This window comes from Diabrotica virgifera, chromosome 8 (assembly GCF_917563875.1).
Source record: "Diabrotica virgifera virgifera chromosome 8, PGI_DIABVI_V3a".
NCBI lineage: Eukaryota > Metazoa > Arthropoda > Insecta > Coleoptera > Chrysomelidae > Diabrotica > Diabrotica virgifera.
The window spans coordinates 173,265,744-173,287,435 of NC_065450.1; the positions used below are offsets into that span (position 1 = coordinate 173,265,744).

Below are 21,692 nucleotides of genomic sequence, written 5' to 3' on the forward strand. Positions count from 1 at the left end.
GCATTTTGGCTTGCAATTTTTTCGTCCAGCATGGATTTACTTGAAATTTTCACAGAAGGTAGGGAATAGTCCCAGGCTCATTTTCTATATTTATTTATTAATAACAGATACAAACAGGTTTCCCTACTTACATGTATCCGTATCTACAATGACAACAGTTTAGTACAACATGTACATAATGTAATAATTCGAGGTAATAGCATGCCGCTATCATACGCTTAAACCTTGGGGGTGGTTGCCACCCCATCTCGGGGGTGGGAATTTTTTATGACATTTTAACCATGTAATTCGATGGAAAATGTGATTCTAAGAAAAATATGTTTTTTAACATTTCTTCGTAAAACTAATATTTTTCGAGTTATTCGCGCTTGAAAATAACAGTTTTTCGACGAAAAAATCGACTTTTTTAGAGGGTTTTTGAGAATACCTCGAAAAATATGCATTTAATCAAAAAAAACTGTAGGTATCAAAATTGTATCTTTTAGTAACACAAACCAAATTCTTTTCCAATAATATCTAAGACCAATACAAACCGAGATACGGCATGTTAAAAGTTTGCATTTTTTGAGGAATACTTAAATAATATTTCTTTAAGTATGTATTCTCCTTTTCATGAACATTTTTCAGTGCGTCACAAATTATAGAAAAAAAGGTAAGTCCGTGATAATACACATTTATGACATTTATGCTAACGTGACATTTTAGTTAAATCTGACAGTTGTCAAATTTTATTTTCAATTTGGAATAAAACCAAATCAATTGTGTCTATTGCATTTATAAAATGGTATTTTCTTTCATTTGTATAGTCTTATAAATTGTACAGATTATATTGATAATATTATTATTTTATTTAAAAAATTATTCTTTTTTGATTATGGCGCCATCTATCGACAACTAGAATAATCACCGAACTAGAATAATTACCGAAGTATTCCCAGACGTGCCTTTTTTTCTGTCACATACAATTTAATGCGTTAGAGAGAAATCGAAAAACTGTGACGCACTGAAAGATGATCATGAGAAAAAGAATATACAATTAGACCTTTCAAAAAAAAATAATAAGAAATTTTTGGCATGAAAATTAAGCGACTTATAATCAAAAAAATGTCGGTACCTGCTTTTCTCTACGAAAAAATCAGTGAAAACAACCCCCTAACTATGTTCTTAATTCAAAGTTGGTCTTCACCTTTCTGTAGTTGTTTTTATATTTATATTATCAATACACTCAAGGAGTTTGACCTATTTAAAATGCCCAATTTTGAGAAAATATTATATCTCACTGTGTACTGATTTTCAGCCTTAGTAAACGGATTTAATTACCTTCGTAGGAACGCAACTTTGATACCCTCTCAGTAATGAGACCCCTCAAAAATAATTTTGTAGGATTTTTAAAGAGATATAAGACTGTGTAAATTAAATTCCGTAAGATGCTTCACTTTTTAATTGGGGCGGGTTTAAAGGGCTCGAATAAGGGGGTGTTTGCTGGTAAATAGAGGTTTTAAACAGGCTAACAGGGTTTTATCTGGCTAACTATTCACTGTAATGAAAATCTGTGCACAGGGTAATTTTAGTCATTAAGAAAGCTACAATTTAGTTTTTTATAATTTTTTTCATATCTTCAGTATTTTCGGAGATATTTTGAAGTAAAACGTGAAAAATACCAAATTTCAAAAAATGAATTTTTCTTTAAACTCCAAATTTTTCAAAATTAGGCATTTTAAATAGGTGAAACTCCTTGAGTGTATTGATAATATAAATATAAAAGGAACTACAGAAAGGTGAAGACAAATTTGAATTAGGAGGGTAGTTAATAGGGGGTTGTTTTCACTGATTTTTTCGTAGAGAAAAGCAGGTACCGATATTTTTTTGATTATAAGTTGCTTAATTTTTATGCTAGAAACTTTTTATTATTTTTTTTGAAAGGTCTAATTGTATACATACTTAAAGAAAGATTATTTAAGTATTCCTCAAAAAATGCAAATTTTCCCATTATTTAGCTTTGAATATTTCAAATTATGCATTTGACGAAAAAAGCTAACCTTTATCATGCCGTATCTCGGTTTGTATTGGTCTTAAAGATATTATAGGAAAATAATTTGATTTGTGTTAGTAAAAGATACAATTTTGATATCTACAGTTTTTTTGATTAAATGCATATTTTTCGAGGTATTCTCAAAAAACCCTTGAAAAAAGTCGATTTTTTCGTCGAAAAACTGTTATTTTCAAGCGCGAATAACTCGAAAAATATTAGTTTTACGAAGAAAATGTAAATTACATTTTTTTCTTAGAATCACTTTTTCCATCGAGTTGCGTGGTTAAAATATCATAAAAAATTCCCACCCCCGAGATGGAGTGGCAACCACCCCCAAGGTTTTAGCGTATGATAGCGGCATGATATATAAAATGATCCTTGGGCTATTCCCTACTTACTGTGAAAATTTCAAGTAAATCCATGCTGGACGAAAAAATTGAGAGCCAAAATGCTTTATTGCCTCAATCGATTCCCCTATTTCAATTCAAATCAATTTCCCCTATTAGGGCCGACCGACCGGCTCTGCTCCGTTATATACAGCTGACCGACTATAATAACTTTTATTTATATATAATTTAGAATGTGTGTACTGATTTTCAGCCTTAGTAAATGGAAATAATTACCTTCGTAGGAAAGCAACCTTGATACCCTCTCAGTAACCCCTGTTCTACGTTTCGCTTGACCGACCGCAGTATGTTTCTCTACACACTCACAGTAATCAACTGTGAAAAATCTAGCTTTAGTAAATTCAAAGAGATTTTTCAGCGCTGCCTCTTGGTCTATATAACTTCTTTCGTGCGTGCAAAGTACACACACATTCTTTTTTATATAAATCGGTTCAGTTATTCTAAAACTGTTATAAAAAAATAAAATGACGTTTATTAAACATGCATTATATCAAAAATGTTTACATATCGACAAATGTCCTGAACAGACTGCATGACTTGTCGCATTAGGCTTTTAGATTAGGCCCTCTATTTGACAGCTCTTCACTGTTGCCACATCTATGACGAGGGTCGGTTCAAGAACGGCCATGACAGCCATGAATCAGCCATGTAAAATGCCCTTTAGTTTGTTTGCCCTTCAAAATACATAGTCAAAAATGTCATTATAAACGGGAAAATAACCGGTCGCCGCCCCGGTTCCTAACTCCTAACCTTCAATTTGTTAAGAAGTGTTCTAAGTTCTATTCTGTTTTCTGTTTACAGTTTACATGTTTAGGTTTACAGTTTACAGATTACAATATTTAAGTAGTGAACCTGTAGATTAAACCAAAATTAAACTGTTAATTTTTAATTTAGTTATCAATTCTTGAATTGCTTTATATCACAAGTTAGATACAATTCCATTAGCATATTAGTGATTAAAGGTCTAAAATCTTAATATATTATTTCATAATGTTATTAAAATGGGGAATTGCAGCAGCTGGTAAAATATCTAATGATTTTGTCACAGCCTTAAAGGCCTTGCCATTAACTGAACATAAGGTTGTCGCAATTGCGAGTAGGTCTCAAAGTAATTCAGACAAATTCGCTAAAACTCATGGTATTCCCAATGCTTATGAGGGTTATGATAAGTTGGCCAAAGATGAAAATGTAAACATAGTTTATGTTGGGGTGTTAAATCCACAACATTATGAAGTAGTAAAAGTAAGTACATAAATGGATTATGTAATATTTCATATATTTACTTAATAACACCTTAAGTGCGTTTCGAGGCATATATGCCCTGTAGTGAACCTTTGCCACAGTGCGTTACAACACAGTCAACGCAGCTAACCGTTAATGTAATATGAGGTATATTTGTCCCGTAACACAACCAATGTGTTAATTTGATTTAGTGAAACTGATATTAAAATAGCCCCAAAACAATTACAGATGCTGGTATTGATCTCATTTTCTATCTTATTATGATGGTATGCTGTTATTTTTATTGGTTTTCTAATAGGGACTATAAAATATCGATTATGTCATGACAGAGAGGCATATGCGCCATTGACAGTTTTTTTCAGGATACACAAAAAACGTTTAATATCGCTTAATATTTCTTTTTTTTTATATTCTTTTAGCATTTTATTATTATCGAACTGAGACATTTTGACTTACCATATGTTAATTATAAAACAATTATAAGCATGAGATATTTAACATTTTGGTGCTTACGCCTTTAATGTTAGGTTCTGTGGTGTTTAAGCCTCTTTGAAAGGCTTGAAATATTTGTCCCGTAACACAACCAATGTGTTAATTTGATTTAGTGGAACTGTTATTAAAGTAGCACCAAAACGATTAGAGATGCTGGTATTTATCTCATTTTCTATCTTATTATGATGGTATGCTGTTATTTTTATTGGTTTTCTAATAGGGACTATAAAATATCGATTATGTCACGACAGAGAGGCATATGGGCCATTGACAGTTTTTTTCAGGATACACAAAAAACGTTTAATATCGCTTAATATTTCTTTTTTTATATATTCTTTTAGCATTTTATTATTATCGAACTGAGACATTTTGACTTACCATATGTTAATTATAAAACAATTATTATAAGCATGAGATATTTAACATTTTGGTGCTTATGCCTTTAATGTTAGGTTCTGTGGTGTTCAAGCCTCTTTGAAAGGTAGTTACCATATTTGGAAAAAAAATATTTTGATCAAAAAATGTCGCTTAGGAACTTGTATGCCTTTTAATTTTACGGAATTATAACAAAAATGGAGAATAAATCTTTTCATTTTAAAGCATAACAATTAAGTAAAAATAATACAAAATACACAATACACAATATATTTATGAGTTTCTTGAGAGTTATATTGTTGTAAAAAAATATCATACACAAATAAAGTTAAGTTAATTATCATGTTATATTAAGTATAACAAGAAAATAAACTGAAAGAGTATTCAAAAAACAACAAAAACTATTAAATGGTACCATTTTTCTACATTGATAACTAAGTAAGTTGTATTAAAAAAATAATAGAAATAAAATCCAAATCAAAATTTGATAACAAAATATAACATTCATCAATAACAGAACAAACTAATAGAAACGAATGACCGATATAGCAGGTAATTTTTTAAAACTAAAATACCTAATTGTTTTTACGAAGAAATAAGTAAAATAACACTCTCTTCTAAACAAAATTTTACAATCTAATTTTATTTGAAACTTAACGATTAGCAACAACATATTACAACTACTATAAGTTAGATAATATCTATATATTATATTGTTGTTCTGAAGCTATTTTCTTGTGGCATTTTTATAATCAAGTATATTCAAATGGGAAATAAGCCACAATTTTACCTAAAAATGATTTTATTAACGTTTCGACGCCCAAGTCGGGTGTCGTTGTCAAAATACAAAATAATACTAAATAAACAAAAATGTTGTTGCTTAGTAAAAAATTCTTCTAATAATTTATTTAATCTGACTCATTTATATCGGCAATTCAGACACGTATTATACATTTTAAAGTAGACGACTTTAAAATGATATTGCCAATTTTGATGAGTTGCGTTCCTGGGACGACTTTACTAAAAGATAGTTCATTCGATTACATGAAATCAATCCCAACTCAAGAATATCCACCACAAAAAATCATAGCATGTGATCTGTCTTTAAAAAGACAACCAAATGCAACGGTGGCACTGAAATTCTCGCGTTAGAGATTCCATAGTAAATATATAATAAATAGATATTCTTGAGTTGGGATTGATTTCATGTAAGCGAATGAACTATCTTTTAGTAAAGTCGTCCCAGGAACGCAACTCATCAATATTGGCAATATCATTTTAAAGTCGTCTACTTTAAAATGTATAATATGTGTCTGAATTGCCGATATAAATGAGTCAGATTAAATAAATTATTAGAAGAATTTTTTACTAAGCAACAACATTTTTGTTTATTTAGTATTATTTTGTATTTTGACAACGACACCCGACTTGGGCGTCGAAACGTTAATAAAATCATTTTTAGGTAAAATTGTGGCTTATTTCCCATTTGAATATACTTGATTATATATTATATTATTAAATATTATTTTCTTTATCACTTTCAGGCAAAACATCAGGTACATTAATATTTGCTTTAAGTGCCATGTACTCTGCATGGTATTGTTTTTTAATTTTTAGGTTTTGACAAAGATCTAAAAGATCTTTTAACTTTTTTTGATTAATAGCTAATTCAATATTATAAGCCCGAGGAATAACTATTTCATTACGTTTCTCAATCCACTGGATTTCATGTAGAACCTCCATATCATAACTTGTAAAGGCAAAAAAAGTATTTTTATTGTTATTTCAAAAACTTGCACGCATAATGTCAGATACCTTAATTTCTTGTGCACTGGTTGTCTTTAGTTTTTAGGAATTGAAACAGATTTCCAATACAGAAAGTTGCTGTAATGCATTGGAATGATATCGTAGGATTTTGGACGGCGCCTTTCATTTCGAATAACAGTTGCCCATTCAGATGGTGCCTCAATATTCATTTTTGATGCATATCTTTCAATGACCCCATGTATACTATCGACAGGCATATAAGTATGGCCAGCGACTAGATAAGTTATTGTAATTTCTTTTATTGACTTAGCATTTGACATAAAATAATGTAACATTGACAAAACAAACTTATTTTTGTTTTGTCCTGGACAATTGTCATAGAAAAGTGATAATCGTCTATAATGTCCATCGTTATCTAATTTTGAAAGATATGAATATAAATTAGTGCATATTTCGTTAACACCTCTTTTTCTGTCCTTTTCTCCCCAAACATAACAAAAAGCGTTGTTTGATTTATTTTCACATAGATAGACTAAGAGCCGCTATAGGTGAAATTTCTTAATCATTTTAGGCACGACGGGACCCTATAACTTAAATAGTAGAACCTAAAAGAAAACGTTTAAGCACTGTGCCGTCACTTTTCAGTGGCATATGCGTCTTCAGTGGCGCATCAAACTTTCCACTTATAGACGGGATACATAAATTAAAAAATACCCTCCCTCATTACCAGAATTTTTTTTTCATTTTTTTAAATTCTATGTGATTAAGACATAAGATTTTTCGTAATTTTAACCCACCACCCCCTTCTCCCTGCCCCCACCATCAAAAACTTTATTTTTCGATTTTATTTTTTTTGGTGGGATGCAATCAATTTTAAAATTTCAAAAAATTCACAAGCATAGTTAAGGCTTTTATAAAACACGTCTGTTTTTATATACCTGTAGGCTGAGTGTACATAACCTCAAAAAATTTTTAAAATTTTTTTTTTGAAAAAAAGTATATAACTTTTTTTTGGGGATAGCTGCAGATCTAATTTTTTCTTAGTCTTGTGTATTTTATCAAACACTATATTTCTAATTTTTTTCAGATTTTTCTGTAACGCTGGTCACCTTCAAAAATCCAAAAAACGTTTTTTAGGGGGGTTTTGGGGGGTTTGAACGTGTTTTTCTGATTTTTAAATATTCTAAAGGACTCAGTTACTTCAAGTTACATATAACCTAAAAAAACAAAATTGATTTGATATATTATGAAGTCTATAAATTAGGGAAAATCCCCCAAAACCCCCCAAAAAACAGTTTTTCGGATTTTTCAAGGTGGGGAGCCTTACAGAAAAATCTGAAAAAATTAAAAACATAGTGTTTGAGAAAACACACAAGATTAAGAAAAAATTAGACTTGCAGCTATTCCTCAAAAAAAGCTATACGCTATTTTGAAAAAAAAAAATTTCTTTTAATATTTTGGGGTTATGCACACTCTACCTATGGGTCTATAAAAAAGAGGCATGTTTTATAAAAGCCTCAGCTATGCGTGTGAATTTTTTGAAATTGCATCCCACCAAAAAAAAATAAAAACGAAAAATGAAGTTATTGATGGTGGGGGCAGGGGGAAGGGGGTGGTGGGTTAAAATTACGCTGAATCCTATGTGTTAATCACATAGAACTTAAAAAAATAAAAAAATTTAATTCTGTTAGTAAGGGAGGGTAACTTTTAATTTATCTATCCCGTCCATAAGTGGAAAGTTTGATGCGCCACTGTCGACGCATGTGCCACTGAAAAGTGACGGCACAGTGTTCAAACGTTTTCTTTTAGGTTCTACTATTTAAGTTATAGGGTCCCATCGTGCCTAAAATGATTAAGAAATTTCACCTATAGCGGCTCTTAGTCTAAGAGTAAAATTATAAACAGGATACTTCCTACTAAGTCCAAACATCATGCTAGGTCCATGTGGTGTTGAAAATACTTTTTGTAGATCATATCAAAAGAAATTACAACAAACTCATCTTTATCAGATTTACTCTGTTCCGTCAAAAATAATTGTTTGGCTGTATCTTTATTTTTTTGATGCTTGAAGTATCTGTTTTTATCAAGTTCTGTTCTTTCGGATTCGGGAATGTTTTCAAACTGTACACATGTGGAACATTTATTCTTTCTAGGTACATGAATACCATTGTTATAATCTTTTTTGAAGTACTTTTTAAAAGTAGATATTTTAAAGGGGATGACATTATTTTCATTTATTTTTATGGTGTACATTTTTAGACAATTTTTTAGTCGACCCTCGACAGTAGCGCGAGGGGACAGCAGGAAGACCCTCAATAAAAGCTTTAAATATTAACATTTGTTCTGGAGTAATTTTATATTTTTAGGTTCATGTTTCCCCCCTCTTCTCACGGTTAACTTCAATTTTTCCTTTAATAGCATACCGTACCAATTTTTGACTAATATTTAGAGTATTTTTAAATAATTGTAAGCAAACACGTTTTTGTACATCATTCTTCAAAAGAAAGTATTGATAAGTTGGATTAAGACGTGAATCAGAAACTGTTCTTTTTCTCTTTACAGATATGACATTAACGCAACCATTAAGGGGAAACAGTAGCGATCAACAGGTAGCGAAAACGCGTTCCAAGATTGCGGCTGTAATTTTGAATATTTTTTAGAGATATTTGGCACACGTATTCGTAATATAATAAAGAATGGCGGTACATGGCCATGGCAGAGAATGGCGGTAATGAAATAAAAAATTTTAGTAGTTCCAACATGACACAAAATCTAGGCATCGGATAAAAAAGTTTATTTGAAGAAAGTTTATTTTTTTGTTCTTCTTAATGGCGGTACAGGCTCGTTTTTTTAATATTGTATTTAATTACAGAGTAATTTCCACATATTAATATATTTTTCAAATTGGGGTCTGTACCGCCATTCTTTATTATATTACGAATACGAGTGCCAAATATCTCGAAAAAATATTCAAAATTACAGCCGCAATCTTGGAACGCGTTTTTGCTACCTGCTGATCGCTACTGTTTCCTCTTAATGAAATATTTCTTATCTAAATTATTACCTAGGTTCCAAAATGTTTTAAAAATATTATTTCTGTCCTCTGTGCTGAAGCTATTACATTGCTTGACACATTTTTTGCCTAAACATGGATTAGGAAGCAAAACTTTTTCATCAACGCGTTCGTTTTTATAATTACAGTAACTTTTCCCCAAGTTACGTAACTTTCGTTGACGTAATAAATTACTTTCCTTTTTTTTTCTCTCCTTTGTCCTCTACCTTCAGGTTGAGTGCTTTGAGATGAACTACCTGATGTTTTACTAGAAATTAAACCAGTTGATGAGCTAGAACTATGCTGTCAATTTCAGTCTCATTTTTAAGAAATACTGTCAAGGATGATGAATCTGATTCGGAGTTTAAAGAATCATTATTAGTCCAGAAAGCCACTGCGCATCCGCTAGGAAAAATATTCTAATTCGGATTTTTTGCACAATCTTACTCAAAAAGGACTCCTTTTAACAAATTTGCATGTTGCCAGGACCAAAAGGAGGTCAAAAATTTTTTAAACGTTTTTTTTTGTTTTTTTTTTCTAAAATTATTTTTTTGCATGGAAAAAAGTTTTTTTAGGTTTTTTGGATCATTCCAAACAGAAAAGGTCTTCAGTGACTTTTCTCTAAAAATGATAGTTTTTGACATATAAGCGATTAAAAATTGAAAAATTGCGAAATCGGCCTTTAACCCTCAAAAACTATGTGAAAAACTGAAAATTTGAATGTTGCCAAGGTAGGTGCATATTCTTTAAACATCGATTGATGAAATCCCGAAGAGTTTTTTGCAATACAATATTCAAAACTTCTTTGTTTTTTAATTGCTAATCAAGCGTGCGCGGCACTATTTTCCACCGACAGTATGGTGCAAATGAAAGGAATAAATTCGTTATTTCATAAACTGGCGACTTTAAGGAAAAATCCCGAAACAGGTTGATTTTTATTTTTAAGTTATGATATTGTGGCATATATGGTATACTAGTGACGTCATCCATCTGGACGTGATGACGTAATCGATGATTTTTTAAATGAGAATAGGGGTCGTGTGCTTGCTCATTTGAAAGGTTCTTCAATTCTCTATTCAGTAATATAAACATTTACATAATTATTTATACAGGGTGTCCAAAAAGTTTTTATTAAATTAAATTATTTGACAAAAACATAAGTAGAAGGACACACTGTAAAAATAATTGTAAATGTTTACATTACTGAATAGAGAATTGAAGAGCCTTTCAAATGAGCTACCACACGACCCCTATTCTCATTTAAAAAAATCATCGATTACGTCATCACGCCCAGACGGATGACGTCACTAGTATACCATATATGCCACAATATCATACCTTAAAAATAAAAATCGACCTGTTTCGGGATTTTTCCTTAATCTCGCCGGTTTACGAAATAACGAATTTATTCCTTTCATTTGCACCATACTGTCGGTGGAAAATAGTGTCGCGCACGCTTGATTAGCAATTAAAAAACAAAGGAGATTTGAATATTGTATTGCAAAAAACTCTTCGGAATTTCATCAATATATGTTTAAAAAATATCTACCTACCTTGGCAACATTCAAATTTTTAGTTTATCACATGGTTTTTGAGGGTTAAAAATGGCCGATTTCGCAATTTTTCAATTTTTATTCGCTTATATGTCAAAAACTATCATTTTTAGAGAAAAGTCACTAAAGACCTTTTCTGTTTGAAATGGTCCAAAAAACCTAAAAAAAAAATGCGAAAAAAATAATTTTAGGAAAAAAACAAAAAAAAACGTTTAAAAAATTTTTGACCACCTTTTGGTCCTGGCAACATGCAAATTTGTTAAAAGGAGTCCTTTTTGCGTAAGATTGTGCAAAAAATCCGAATTAGAATATTTTTCCTAGCGGATGCGCAGTGGCTTTCTGGACTATATGTTGTATAAAATCATTACAACCTATCTTATCATTAACTAATGGACTAAATACTATTGCGACATTATTACTACTATCATCAGTATCATCACTATCTGAGTAAGGTGCAAGCTTTTTATCTCAGGTTAATAAATCAGTCTCTTTTTCGGCAGTCTCATCAATATTCGAAAATAAACGGCTGTCAATATTCAAATTTGGACTAAGAGGAAAACTGAAATCCAGAATGGCATCATCATCTAGAACAGAAGTAGGCATTTGGAGTTCTTGTTCATGGTCTTTTAGTATAGGCTCTAAAAGAACATCATGCTTTAGCGCTTCATTGAGGACCTCATTTTCAGTGGAGAATGAACCTTGGTTTTTATTATTTCCGCTGGATTTTTGCACATTACTATTCTGATCCTCCAAAATGGATTGCAATGCAAGATTTATTATTTTGTGCCCTCGAGAAACCATTAAAAAAAAAGAAGTAAGCGCCACTCAAATGTTAGTTTTTTAAAATAATATTACATACTACCAAAATATAACTTTAAAATTAAAAAAAAATTGAAGGCACTCGTGGGAGTGCCGATAGAAGTGAAAACTTCTTATAGTAAATAAATTACGAGCTCGATGCTTTTTCCCCATCCAAAAAGAAGTGCTATACCTATATCATATTCGGGATGCGTATGCCCTATGCTATGCTATTTATGTATACATATACGTAATTTATATACGTACAAAATTTATTTCAGCTAAGTGATGACGGTTTCAAATTCAATACTTTTCCCCCATCCAAGAAATGCATTACGTCCCTAAAGAAATTTTCAATTCAAAAATTTATTTCGTAGAAGCGATGATGTTCCCTAATTTAATACTTTTTCCCCATCTAAAAAGTGCACAACGTCCCTCAAGAAGTTTTCACTTCAAATATTTATTTCGTTGAAGCGATGATAGTCGCGATGACGGTCGCTAATTTAATACTTTTTCTCCATCCAAAAAGTGCACACCGTCCCTCAAGAAGTTTTTACTTTAAATATTTATTTCGTCGAAGCGATGACGGTCGCTAATTTAATACTTTTTTCCATCCAAAAAGTGCATAACGTCTCTTAAGAAGTTTTCACTTCAAATATTTATTTCGTCGAAGAGATGACGGTCGCTAATTTAATACTTTTTTCTATCCAAAAAGTGCACAACGTCCCTAAAGAAGTTTTCACTTCAAAAATCAATTTCATCGAAGCGATGATGGCCGCTAATTTAATACTTTTTTCCATCCAAAAAGTGCACAACGTCCCTAAAGAAGTTTTCACTTCAAAAATCAATTTCATCGAAGCGATGACGGCCGCTAATAAATAATACTTTTTTCCATCCAAAAAGTGCACAACGTCCCTAAAGAAGTTTTCACTTCAAATATTTATTTCGTCGAAGAGATGACGGTCGCTAATTTATTACTTTTTCCCATCCAAAAAGTGCACAACGTCACTAAAGAAGTTTTCACTTCAAAAATGTATTTCGTCGAAGTGAAGACGGTCGCTAATTTAATAAATTTTCCCCATCCAAAAAGTGCACAATGTCCCTAAAGAACTTTTCACTTCGGAAATTAATTTCGTCGAAGTGATGACGGTCGCTAATTTAATAATTTTTCCCCATCCAAAAAGCGCACAACGCCCCTAAAGAATTTTCACTTCAAATATTTGTTTCGTCGAAGAGATGACGGTCGCTAATTTATTACGTTTTCCCATCCAAAAAGTGCACAACGTCACTAAAGAAGTTTTCACTTCAAAAATGTATTTCGCCGAAGCGATGACGGTCGCTAATTCAATACTTTTTCCCCATATAAAAAGTGCACAACGTCCCCAAAAGAAGTTTTCACTTCAATAAATATACGTACAAAATTTATTTCGTCGAAGTGATGACGGTCGCGAAATAAATCCTTTTTCCCCATCCAAAAATAGGTTTTACAATTATTTTAAATTTAAATACTTCTATACAATTTATGTATACGTACACATAATATAGATACGTACAAAATTTATTCCGCCGAAGAGATGACGGTCGCGAAATAAATCCATTTTTCTCATCCTAAAATAAGTTTTACATTTATTTTAAATTTACATACTTTTATACAATTTATATATACATACAAATAATATATAGCATAAGCGATGACGGTCGCGAATTCAATGCTTTTTCCCCTATCCAAAAATCGCACAACGTCCCTAAAGAAGTTTTCACTTCAAAAAAGAAGACTATACAACAGAGTAAATATATATTTTATTTAGGTTCAAACCTTATTTGAGTCGGTTAAGTAGTAATTTTTCTATGGCAAATTTAAGTCATAGTGTATTTTAAATAGCCAAATGGCGGTTAGATAAACGAAGAATTTTTTTCTGAAAAGGCGTAACCGACAGTCGGTAAAATTGTAGATTCTTTTGATATATTATGATTTCTCAAGATAGATAATCTAACTAAACGCTTAACAAACCATTAAATATTAATAACATTTCAAATTATTGTTTACCTTATTGATATAACCACGTTTTCAGACCCAAGCCCCACTTTCCGCACTAGCCAGGAAAATAACTATTTCTAATTTATTTTTAGTTAATGTTGGAAAATGGGAAACATGTACTCTGTGAAAAACCATTTACCATGAATGAGAAGCAAACCAGAAAGTTGTTGGATATCTCTAAAGAAAAGAACTTGTTTTTAATGGAAGCAGTGTGGTCTAGATTCTTCCCAGCCTATGATAAAATGATAGAAGTTATTAAATCTGGAGAAATTGGAGAGGTAAAGCTTTTAAAACAATAATCTCTTGTATAAGTAAACAATATATGAAGTTATTCTGTCTTTAGTAAAATTTTAGTTAAAATAATGAACTTTTACTATTTATAGAGTATCGACTGCGCATATCAGAATCCCTCAAGAACAGGAACAAGACACTGATCCCAAAATACAAAAACTTTTTAATTTATTTATTTATTTACTAGCTGACCCGGCAGACTTCGTACTGCCTCAATAGATAAAAAAAAGCTAAACTTTTGTGTACAATAAACTTAAAATAAACAAAAGGAATTCATAATTAATAAACAAAATATGCTCGATATGAATGAGGTTTTATTATTATTTTTAATTAATTACACATGATGTCTGAAGTAATAAAGTTTAGTTAGAAGTAACAAAATAAAGTTTGCTTTGTATCAGTTACAATCTTAAATTTGTTTTTAATATATTTGAAATAAGTATAAAAGTTAAAATTTTGCATTTTTCTTCCATGAAATTTACCGCTAGTTCCACAGGTGTGTTCATAATTTTTATAAGGCTTATAGTTCGTGAGAAAAAATTCCGGTTGTAGAGACCAATTTTTTGGAAATTTCGCAAAATTAAAAAACTTATATTTTGCTCAGTTTGAGTCCCAAAGTTAAACTGTTACACTTCTCTTCTGTGAAATTTGCCGCTCGTTCTTTCCGTGTGCTAAGAATTTTTCTACGGCTTACGTTTCGTTATTTCGGAAATCGATTGCGCTAGAATATTTTAGTACGGTTTTGTTCAGAATTCAGCTGGGAGTACCTATACCTGCTTAATTTCGTATTTTTCACGTCATTATTGTGAGAGTTACGGTGTCATTGGCAAACCTCATTATGACCTACGGGTATGAAAAATAGATAACAACCTATTTTCAGTCCTGCCGAAAACACGTGTAAAGTTTCATAAAAATCGGTCAAACCGTTTCGGAGGAATATGGCAACTAACACTGTGAACAGAGAATTCTATACATATTTATAGATGTAAATATGTTGATGGCTATTAAAGTGACCATATAAAACCGTAAAAACCTTCCCTGAACTTTCACAAATAATTGAACATCAAAATTAGTCAAATCGGTCCAGCCATTCCTGAGTTTTAGCGAGACTAACGGACAGCAATTGATTTTTATATATAAGATTTTAACGGTAGAACCATTTACAAAAGAATACAAAAAAATAGTAAAAGTAAAGATCAATTTATGCTTACTTACAGTCTGTAGATTTCTACAAGGTAATTAACTCCAGATAACTAAATAGTATGATGAAATTATTAAATCTGTATAGAAATGTGACAACCAAAGCTTTTTATAACTGCCCTAGAATGTGCTTTTAATACCTTTAATTAGAATTATAAAGGGATGAGTGTCAGCAAGTAGCAAGGAACCCTTAATTGGGATTTGGTATAAAGGGATAAGTGCACCATGTTAAAAGAACTGGAAATAGCCTGAAGAGAAATATCATAAATATTGAAATCCCTCTAATTGGCTTTATACCATAGCAAAAATACTGTAGAAGTAAAAAAGTCTTCCTTTTGTAGCTGGTATATATAAATTGTATTAAAGAAATTTCTTAAAAAGATCCAAGTTGGACAAAAACTTTACATCACAGGTTCATCAGGTTAAACTCTAGATCGTTGTAGTTGAAACTAGCCACAGAAATTGGTCACTACCTGCATATAATGGATGGATTAAAAAGATATATAAAGTGCAAGGAACATAAATTTCTGTAGCTCTATTTCTTGTCAAGATTGGTAACTGTCAGTGTAAGAATCTAATTTCACTTTTCCTTTCTTTATTACTACTTTAGTGTATAAACTAAACATATTACTTTATATTTATGAAATATCTTAATATTTATGAAATTTTAGGTAGTACAAGTAACTGTAGAATTTGGAGTACCTATTAGTCATGTTGATCGTATTAAAAACAAAGATCTGGGTGGAGGAGTTATTCTAGATCTAGGTGTGTACATTCTTCAGTTTCAACAGTATGTGTTCAACGGTTTGAAGCCAACAAAAGTTGTAGCTAGTGGACATCTAAATGAAGAGGGCATTGATAGTTCCGTTGCAGCTATTTTGACTTTCCCTGAAGGGAAAACTGCTGTACTTTCTGCATCTTCATTTACGAAACTTGCCTGTGAAGGTAAGTTTTTTTGTACAATAAATGTCATTTTCATTAATATTATCATCGTAATAGTGTTATCTTCCTAAATATGACAATATATCGAGTAAAATTTACAACCTTTAGAGAAAGGGGCAGATTACAGTAGTTATGAACCAAGTTTTCTGAAATTTGCGATTAAGCTCTATATTACTGTATGGAGTTAGTTGCTAAATCTTTCAAGTTATTTATGTATAAGCGCAAATAAGGTGCGAAAAGAATGTGTTAGTGTTTTTAGTAAATATATTTATTATAATTTTTGTGTCTTTGGATTTGTCTTCCTCGGAAATAAGATAATAAGTAATATTTAAAGTATTTTTATACTTCACTTGATCTATTTGTCACTATGTCTGAGAAATCTTGTAGTCCGTATAAACAAAAGGAGTATAGCTCAGTGGTAGAGCGTTAGACTGCAGATCGAGAGGTCTCCCGTTCGAATTCGGGTCTTTTTCTAATTTTTGATATTGTTTTAATAAAAAATTTTGGAAAATAGTAAGTAAAAATAAGTTTAATCTTTAAATAAAATACAAATAAACTATTGAAAGTATATTTATTTCGTTGAAATCATATAATAGAAGTATAACTTCTTACGTGCGTACAAAGTACACACACACATTCTTTTTTTGATTACAGTGGAACCCCGATAAGTCGGCCTCCGATAACCCGGAAGTCCGGCTAACCCGGACCGATTTCATCGGACAAAACAAACATTTTTTAACTTTGACTAAGTTTGTTACCAAGAAATAAATAATACTGTATACAACTGAACGTAATTTAGATGTACTGTGCATATGGATTTCATGTTTTGGCAATTATAATGGAGTTTATCTGTATATACCGTATTTTATTAATTTTTACCATATTCTCTGGCTAACCCGGATTTTCGATAACCCGGATCGGCCGCGGTCCCGACTAATCCGTCTTATCGAGGTTCCACTCTATTTACATTTGTATTTATCATACAGTTTGTTTTATCATACAAAATTCGTTATTTCGTAAGCCAGCGACTTTACGAAAAAATCCTGAGACAGGTCAATTTTTATTTTTGATTTATGATTTTTTGACTTATATTATACTAGTGACGTCATTCATCTGGGCATGATGACGTAATCTATGATTTTTTTAAACGAGAATAGGGGTCGTGTGCTAGCTCATTTGAAAGTTTATTCAATTCGCTATTCAGTAATGTAAACCTTAACAATAGGGAACTTGCATAAAATTTTAAATTCGAAAAAAATGTTATAAATCACAACAGAACATAATTTAGAACCTGTATCAAAGATAAAAAAGTTTTGTTTGTTTTTCGTTTGGCCCCTAAAGACGACTTCAACTTATACCAGGCACCCTAAAACGCGTCGTGACGTCACAACGTTGTATGTTTACATTATACACCAATTGTATATATAATTTTAAATTAGACATTATAAACGTCAGTAAAAAATACAGTTATGTGACGTTAAAAGTGTTTTTGATCGTTTGAACTATTCATAGAAAATTTGGACTTTTACAAAATGGTTTTATTTTCAATAGTAAACCTTCTTTCCTTTACTTCAAAAACTATATCAAACTACAATCTCAACAAACTGGTATATTTATATTATTACAGCGACATAGATAAATGTCATTAGAATATACATATTTTTCCTTTATTCCCCGACGACGACCTGGCCAAATACCCAAGTAGATGGAGGCCAATAAACAAAAGAAGGAGAAGAAGAATATACCTAAATATAACGCTGTGTCTAGTTACACGCTAACGTGTACGCAAATAAAAAAGTTAGAGTGTCAGAATGTTGGAATTTCTTTAATCGCGTTGTGTTTACTCTTTAATTTTAATATTGATTATTAAAGAGATTTCTTATTTTTTATTTGTTTGGTGTTTGTTTTTAAATTAACTATGCAGTGTGGACAATAATTATTTAGTTGTTTTAATGAGTTTAACAACATTTAAAACAGTATGAAAAAGATAAGAGACTATAAATTATTATATATTTTTTTAATTATAAGTGAAATAGTATTACCATCCAAAAGTAAAATAAAAGGAAGACCTAAAGCTTTCACAATAATAATTAACTTGTTCTGAAGCTATTTCCTTATGGCATTTTTGTAATCAACTATTCTAAATGGGAATTAAGCCACAATTTAACTAAAAAACGATTTTATTAACGTTTCGACGTCTAAATCGGACGTCGTTGTCAAAATACAAAATATTATTAAATTAAACAAAAATGTTGCTTAGTAAAAATTTTTTTCTAATAATTTATTTAATCTGAATAATTTTTGTATTTTGACAATGACATCCGATTTGGACGTCGAAACGTTAATAAAATATTTTTTTTAGTTAAATTGTGGCTTATTTCCCATTTAGAATAGTTGATTATAATAGTTAACTTACGTATTCTCCTTTTCATGAACATTTTTCAGTGCGTCACAAATTATAGAAAAAAAGGTAAGTCCGTGATAATACACATTTATGACATTTATTCTAACGTGAAATTTTAGTTAAATCTGACAGTTGTCAAATTTTATTTTCAATTTGGAATAAAACCAAATCAATTGTGTCTATTGCATTTATAAAATGGTATTTTCTTTCATTTGTATAGTCTTATAAATTGTACAGATTATATTGATAATAGTATTATTTTATTTAATAAATAATTCTTTTTTGATTATGGCGCCATCTATCGACAACTAGAATAATCACCAAACTAAAATAATTACCAAAGTATTCACAGACGTGCCTTTTTTTCTGTCACATACAATTTAATGCGTTAGAGAGAAATTGAAAAACTGTGACGCACTGAAAGATGATCATGAGAAAAAGAATATAAAAATTATTTTAACAATATTTTGTACGTGTCATGTCAACTAAATACATATATTTATTTTGCTAACCTAAATATACACTTTTATATATACATTGATTTATTACAATTAAGTTTGAAACATCTGAATAGTTTTGCTTCCCTTCCCTTAACAAATATTTTTCTATCAAACAAACACTAAACATATCAAAATAGCATGTACCAAAATATACAGTCACTGCGCACGCTAAATAATGACGTCACTGGCTTGATGAAGTTTAATTCGCGTGTACCTAACTTTTTTATTTGCGTACACTTTAGCGTGTACCTAGACACAGCGAAATATAACCATAATAATAACTAATGTAAAACTATGGTACGTCACGGGTCGTTTGAACTATTTTATACCGCAGAAGACTTTAAATATGTATTTCTAAGTTATTACGAGTTTTTCAAGCGTGAAATTTTGGAAATCTCATTTTTAAACAAAACTGAACATTATTATGTAATAAAAAAAAATGTGCAAGTTCCACTATTATTTGTAGGGGGTGTCTTAAGAAATATTATTTTGAGTTAAATTAATTGACACAAAAAGAAGAATGTATGTAATTTATTTAATTCAAAATACATTCTACTGCTGTGAGAAAATAGAAAAACATGTTTATTTCACAAGTAAACATTGTTTTTCGCTAATATTAAATGTTTAAACTCGCAAGAGGCAGATGGGTGGCAGCTTGGAAAAGCAATGCGTATGTATCAAAAAACATGTTTTTTTGTTTTCTGACAGCAGTAGAATGTATTTTGAATTAAATAAATTACATACATTCTTCTTTTTGTATCAATTAATTTATTTTTAATTTTTTTATGAACTTATGTGTAAATACAATTGTGTTAATGTTTATAATACTGAATAGAGAATTGAATAACCTTTCAAATGAGCTAGCATACGACCCTTATTCTCATTTAAAAAAGTTATCGATTATGTCTCGCTTAGATGGATCACGTCACTAGTATAATATATAGGTATGTCAAAAAATCATAATTTAAAAATAAAAATCGACCTGTTTCAGGGTGTTTTCTTACAGTTGCTGGCTTACGAAATAATGAATTTATTACAAACATTAGCACCATACTGTATACTCAATTTAAACAGTTCCGTATATCAGAGTAACAGTAAAAACACCACAGTTATGATCACATTCAATATCAGATATAAGGATTTTCAAGAAAAAGACAATAAAATAAGAAAACAAACGTTTTCAGTGTTTTATTGTTAAATAAAATAAGAATTGTAAATAAAACAAACTTCAGATTTCTTTGAACCTTTTCGTACTCTAGTATAGTAATCTTCATTTGTTGATAATTTTTCTGTTCCGTCGTGGGTTACATCTACAAAAAGTCAACAGATGCACTATTGTCTCAATAATATTCTCATAATTTTTCTTGTGCATTTTTTAAATAGCTTTTTTTTGTACAGGTGTGGTATATGGCACAAAAGGATGCATTAAGATGCCTAAGTTTTGGTGTCCCACAACTCTAGAAGTAAATGGTGTAGTCATAGAATTTCCTTTGATTAAAAATGAAGGCGAGTTCAATTACCTGAACAGCGCTGGTTTGGCGTATGAAGCAGAAGAGGCAAGGCAATGTATAATGAAAAATAAAATAGAAAGTTCCAAAATTACCCATGATAACACCTTGGAATTGGCACAGCTCATGGATAAATTGAGAGCAGAATTGGGAGTAGTCTTTCCTGCAGATGGGGAATCTTACTAATGTTTTTGATTTTGTGTGCATATCCCTGATTCAATAAGATACTTTAATTGATGTCACAATCTTTTTTTTTGGGATGTAAGTCAGTTCAAATGTAAAACATATAATATTATCTTTGTTGTTACTTTTATCTAGTGCCAATATACGCATAGATGATTTTAACGACTGTTGAAATAATCTTTTGTGCCTTATTATACATTATTAAGTAACAACTTATTTTATATTATAAACATTGTTATTTTATTGTTAATTTTTGATTATATTAAACACTATATTTGTTAACTGTTGTTTACCGTCCATCTTTTTATCGGATCTATTGACCATCTAAAATAATTATCTCTCATAGTTCATATACTTTATTTAAAAATACACTTTATAATGCCGGGTATATCGTTATGAAATATTTTCACATTTAAAATATGAAATTATAGAAGATTTATAGAAAATATAGCTGCTATTTATAGAAAAAGACAGCAAAGACTACAAAGAAAATCTTATCACGCTTACTGAACAGTTTCCAGTGTATAAATTATTTATACTAAGTAGACATCAAATGGTTATATCTCTTTTCTCTCCTGGAAAATACTATGTACTATAAATTTTGTTCTTGAATAACGCAGTTTGACGTGACGTTAATCATTCACGTTATGTTATGACGTCATTTCGGCATCCCATGGCCTTATCAGATGCTGGAGCTGAATACATAATCAAAAACGAAAGGCCAACAAATGTTGTCTCCCAAATGTTTCTCACTCAAATGGTTAGCGTAGAAAGGTGACATCTACTATGATGGCGATGAACGAAAACAATTTAATAATATTGCGCTATACGAAAGTTTACATCTTATAATCAAGTATATTCAAATGGGAAATAAGCCACAATTTTACCTAAAAATGATTTTATTAACG

At 30.6% G+C, this 21,692-nt stretch overlaps 1 protein-coding gene across 1 annotated transcript; it reads left to right on the top strand.

Annotated features, from left to right (window-relative positions):
- Positions 1 to 3,253: 3,253 nt before the first annotated feature.
- Positions 3,254 to 21,066, top strand: LOC126889864 (trans-1,2-dihydrobenzene-1,2-diol dehydrogenase-like). The gene is made up of 4 exons (XM_050658549.1): positions 3,254 to 3,681; positions 13,849 to 14,034; positions 15,919 to 16,192; positions 20,492 to 21,066. The coding sequence occupies exons 1-4, from the start codon at positions 3,430 to 3,432 to the stop codon at positions 20,785 to 20,787; spliced, it is 1,008 nt and encodes a 335-aa protein (XP_050514506.1). The 5' UTR covers positions 3,254 to 3,429; the 3' UTR covers positions 20,788 to 21,066.
- Positions 21,067 to 21,692: the final 626 nt, after the last annotated feature.

Coding starts and splice junctions, on each gene's coding strand:
- LOC126889864 (XM_050658549.1), top strand. CDS start 3,430: ATGTTATTAAAATGGGGAATTGCAGCAGCTGGTAAAATATCTAATGAT. Junction 14,035..15,918: donor AATCTGGAGAAATTGGAGAG/GTAAAGCTTTTA, acceptor ATGAAATTTTAG/GTAGTACAAGTAACTGTAGA. Junction 16,193..20,491: donor TACGAAACTTGCCTGTGAAG/GTAAGTTTTTTT, acceptor TTTTTTGTACAG/GTGTGGTATATGGCACAAAA.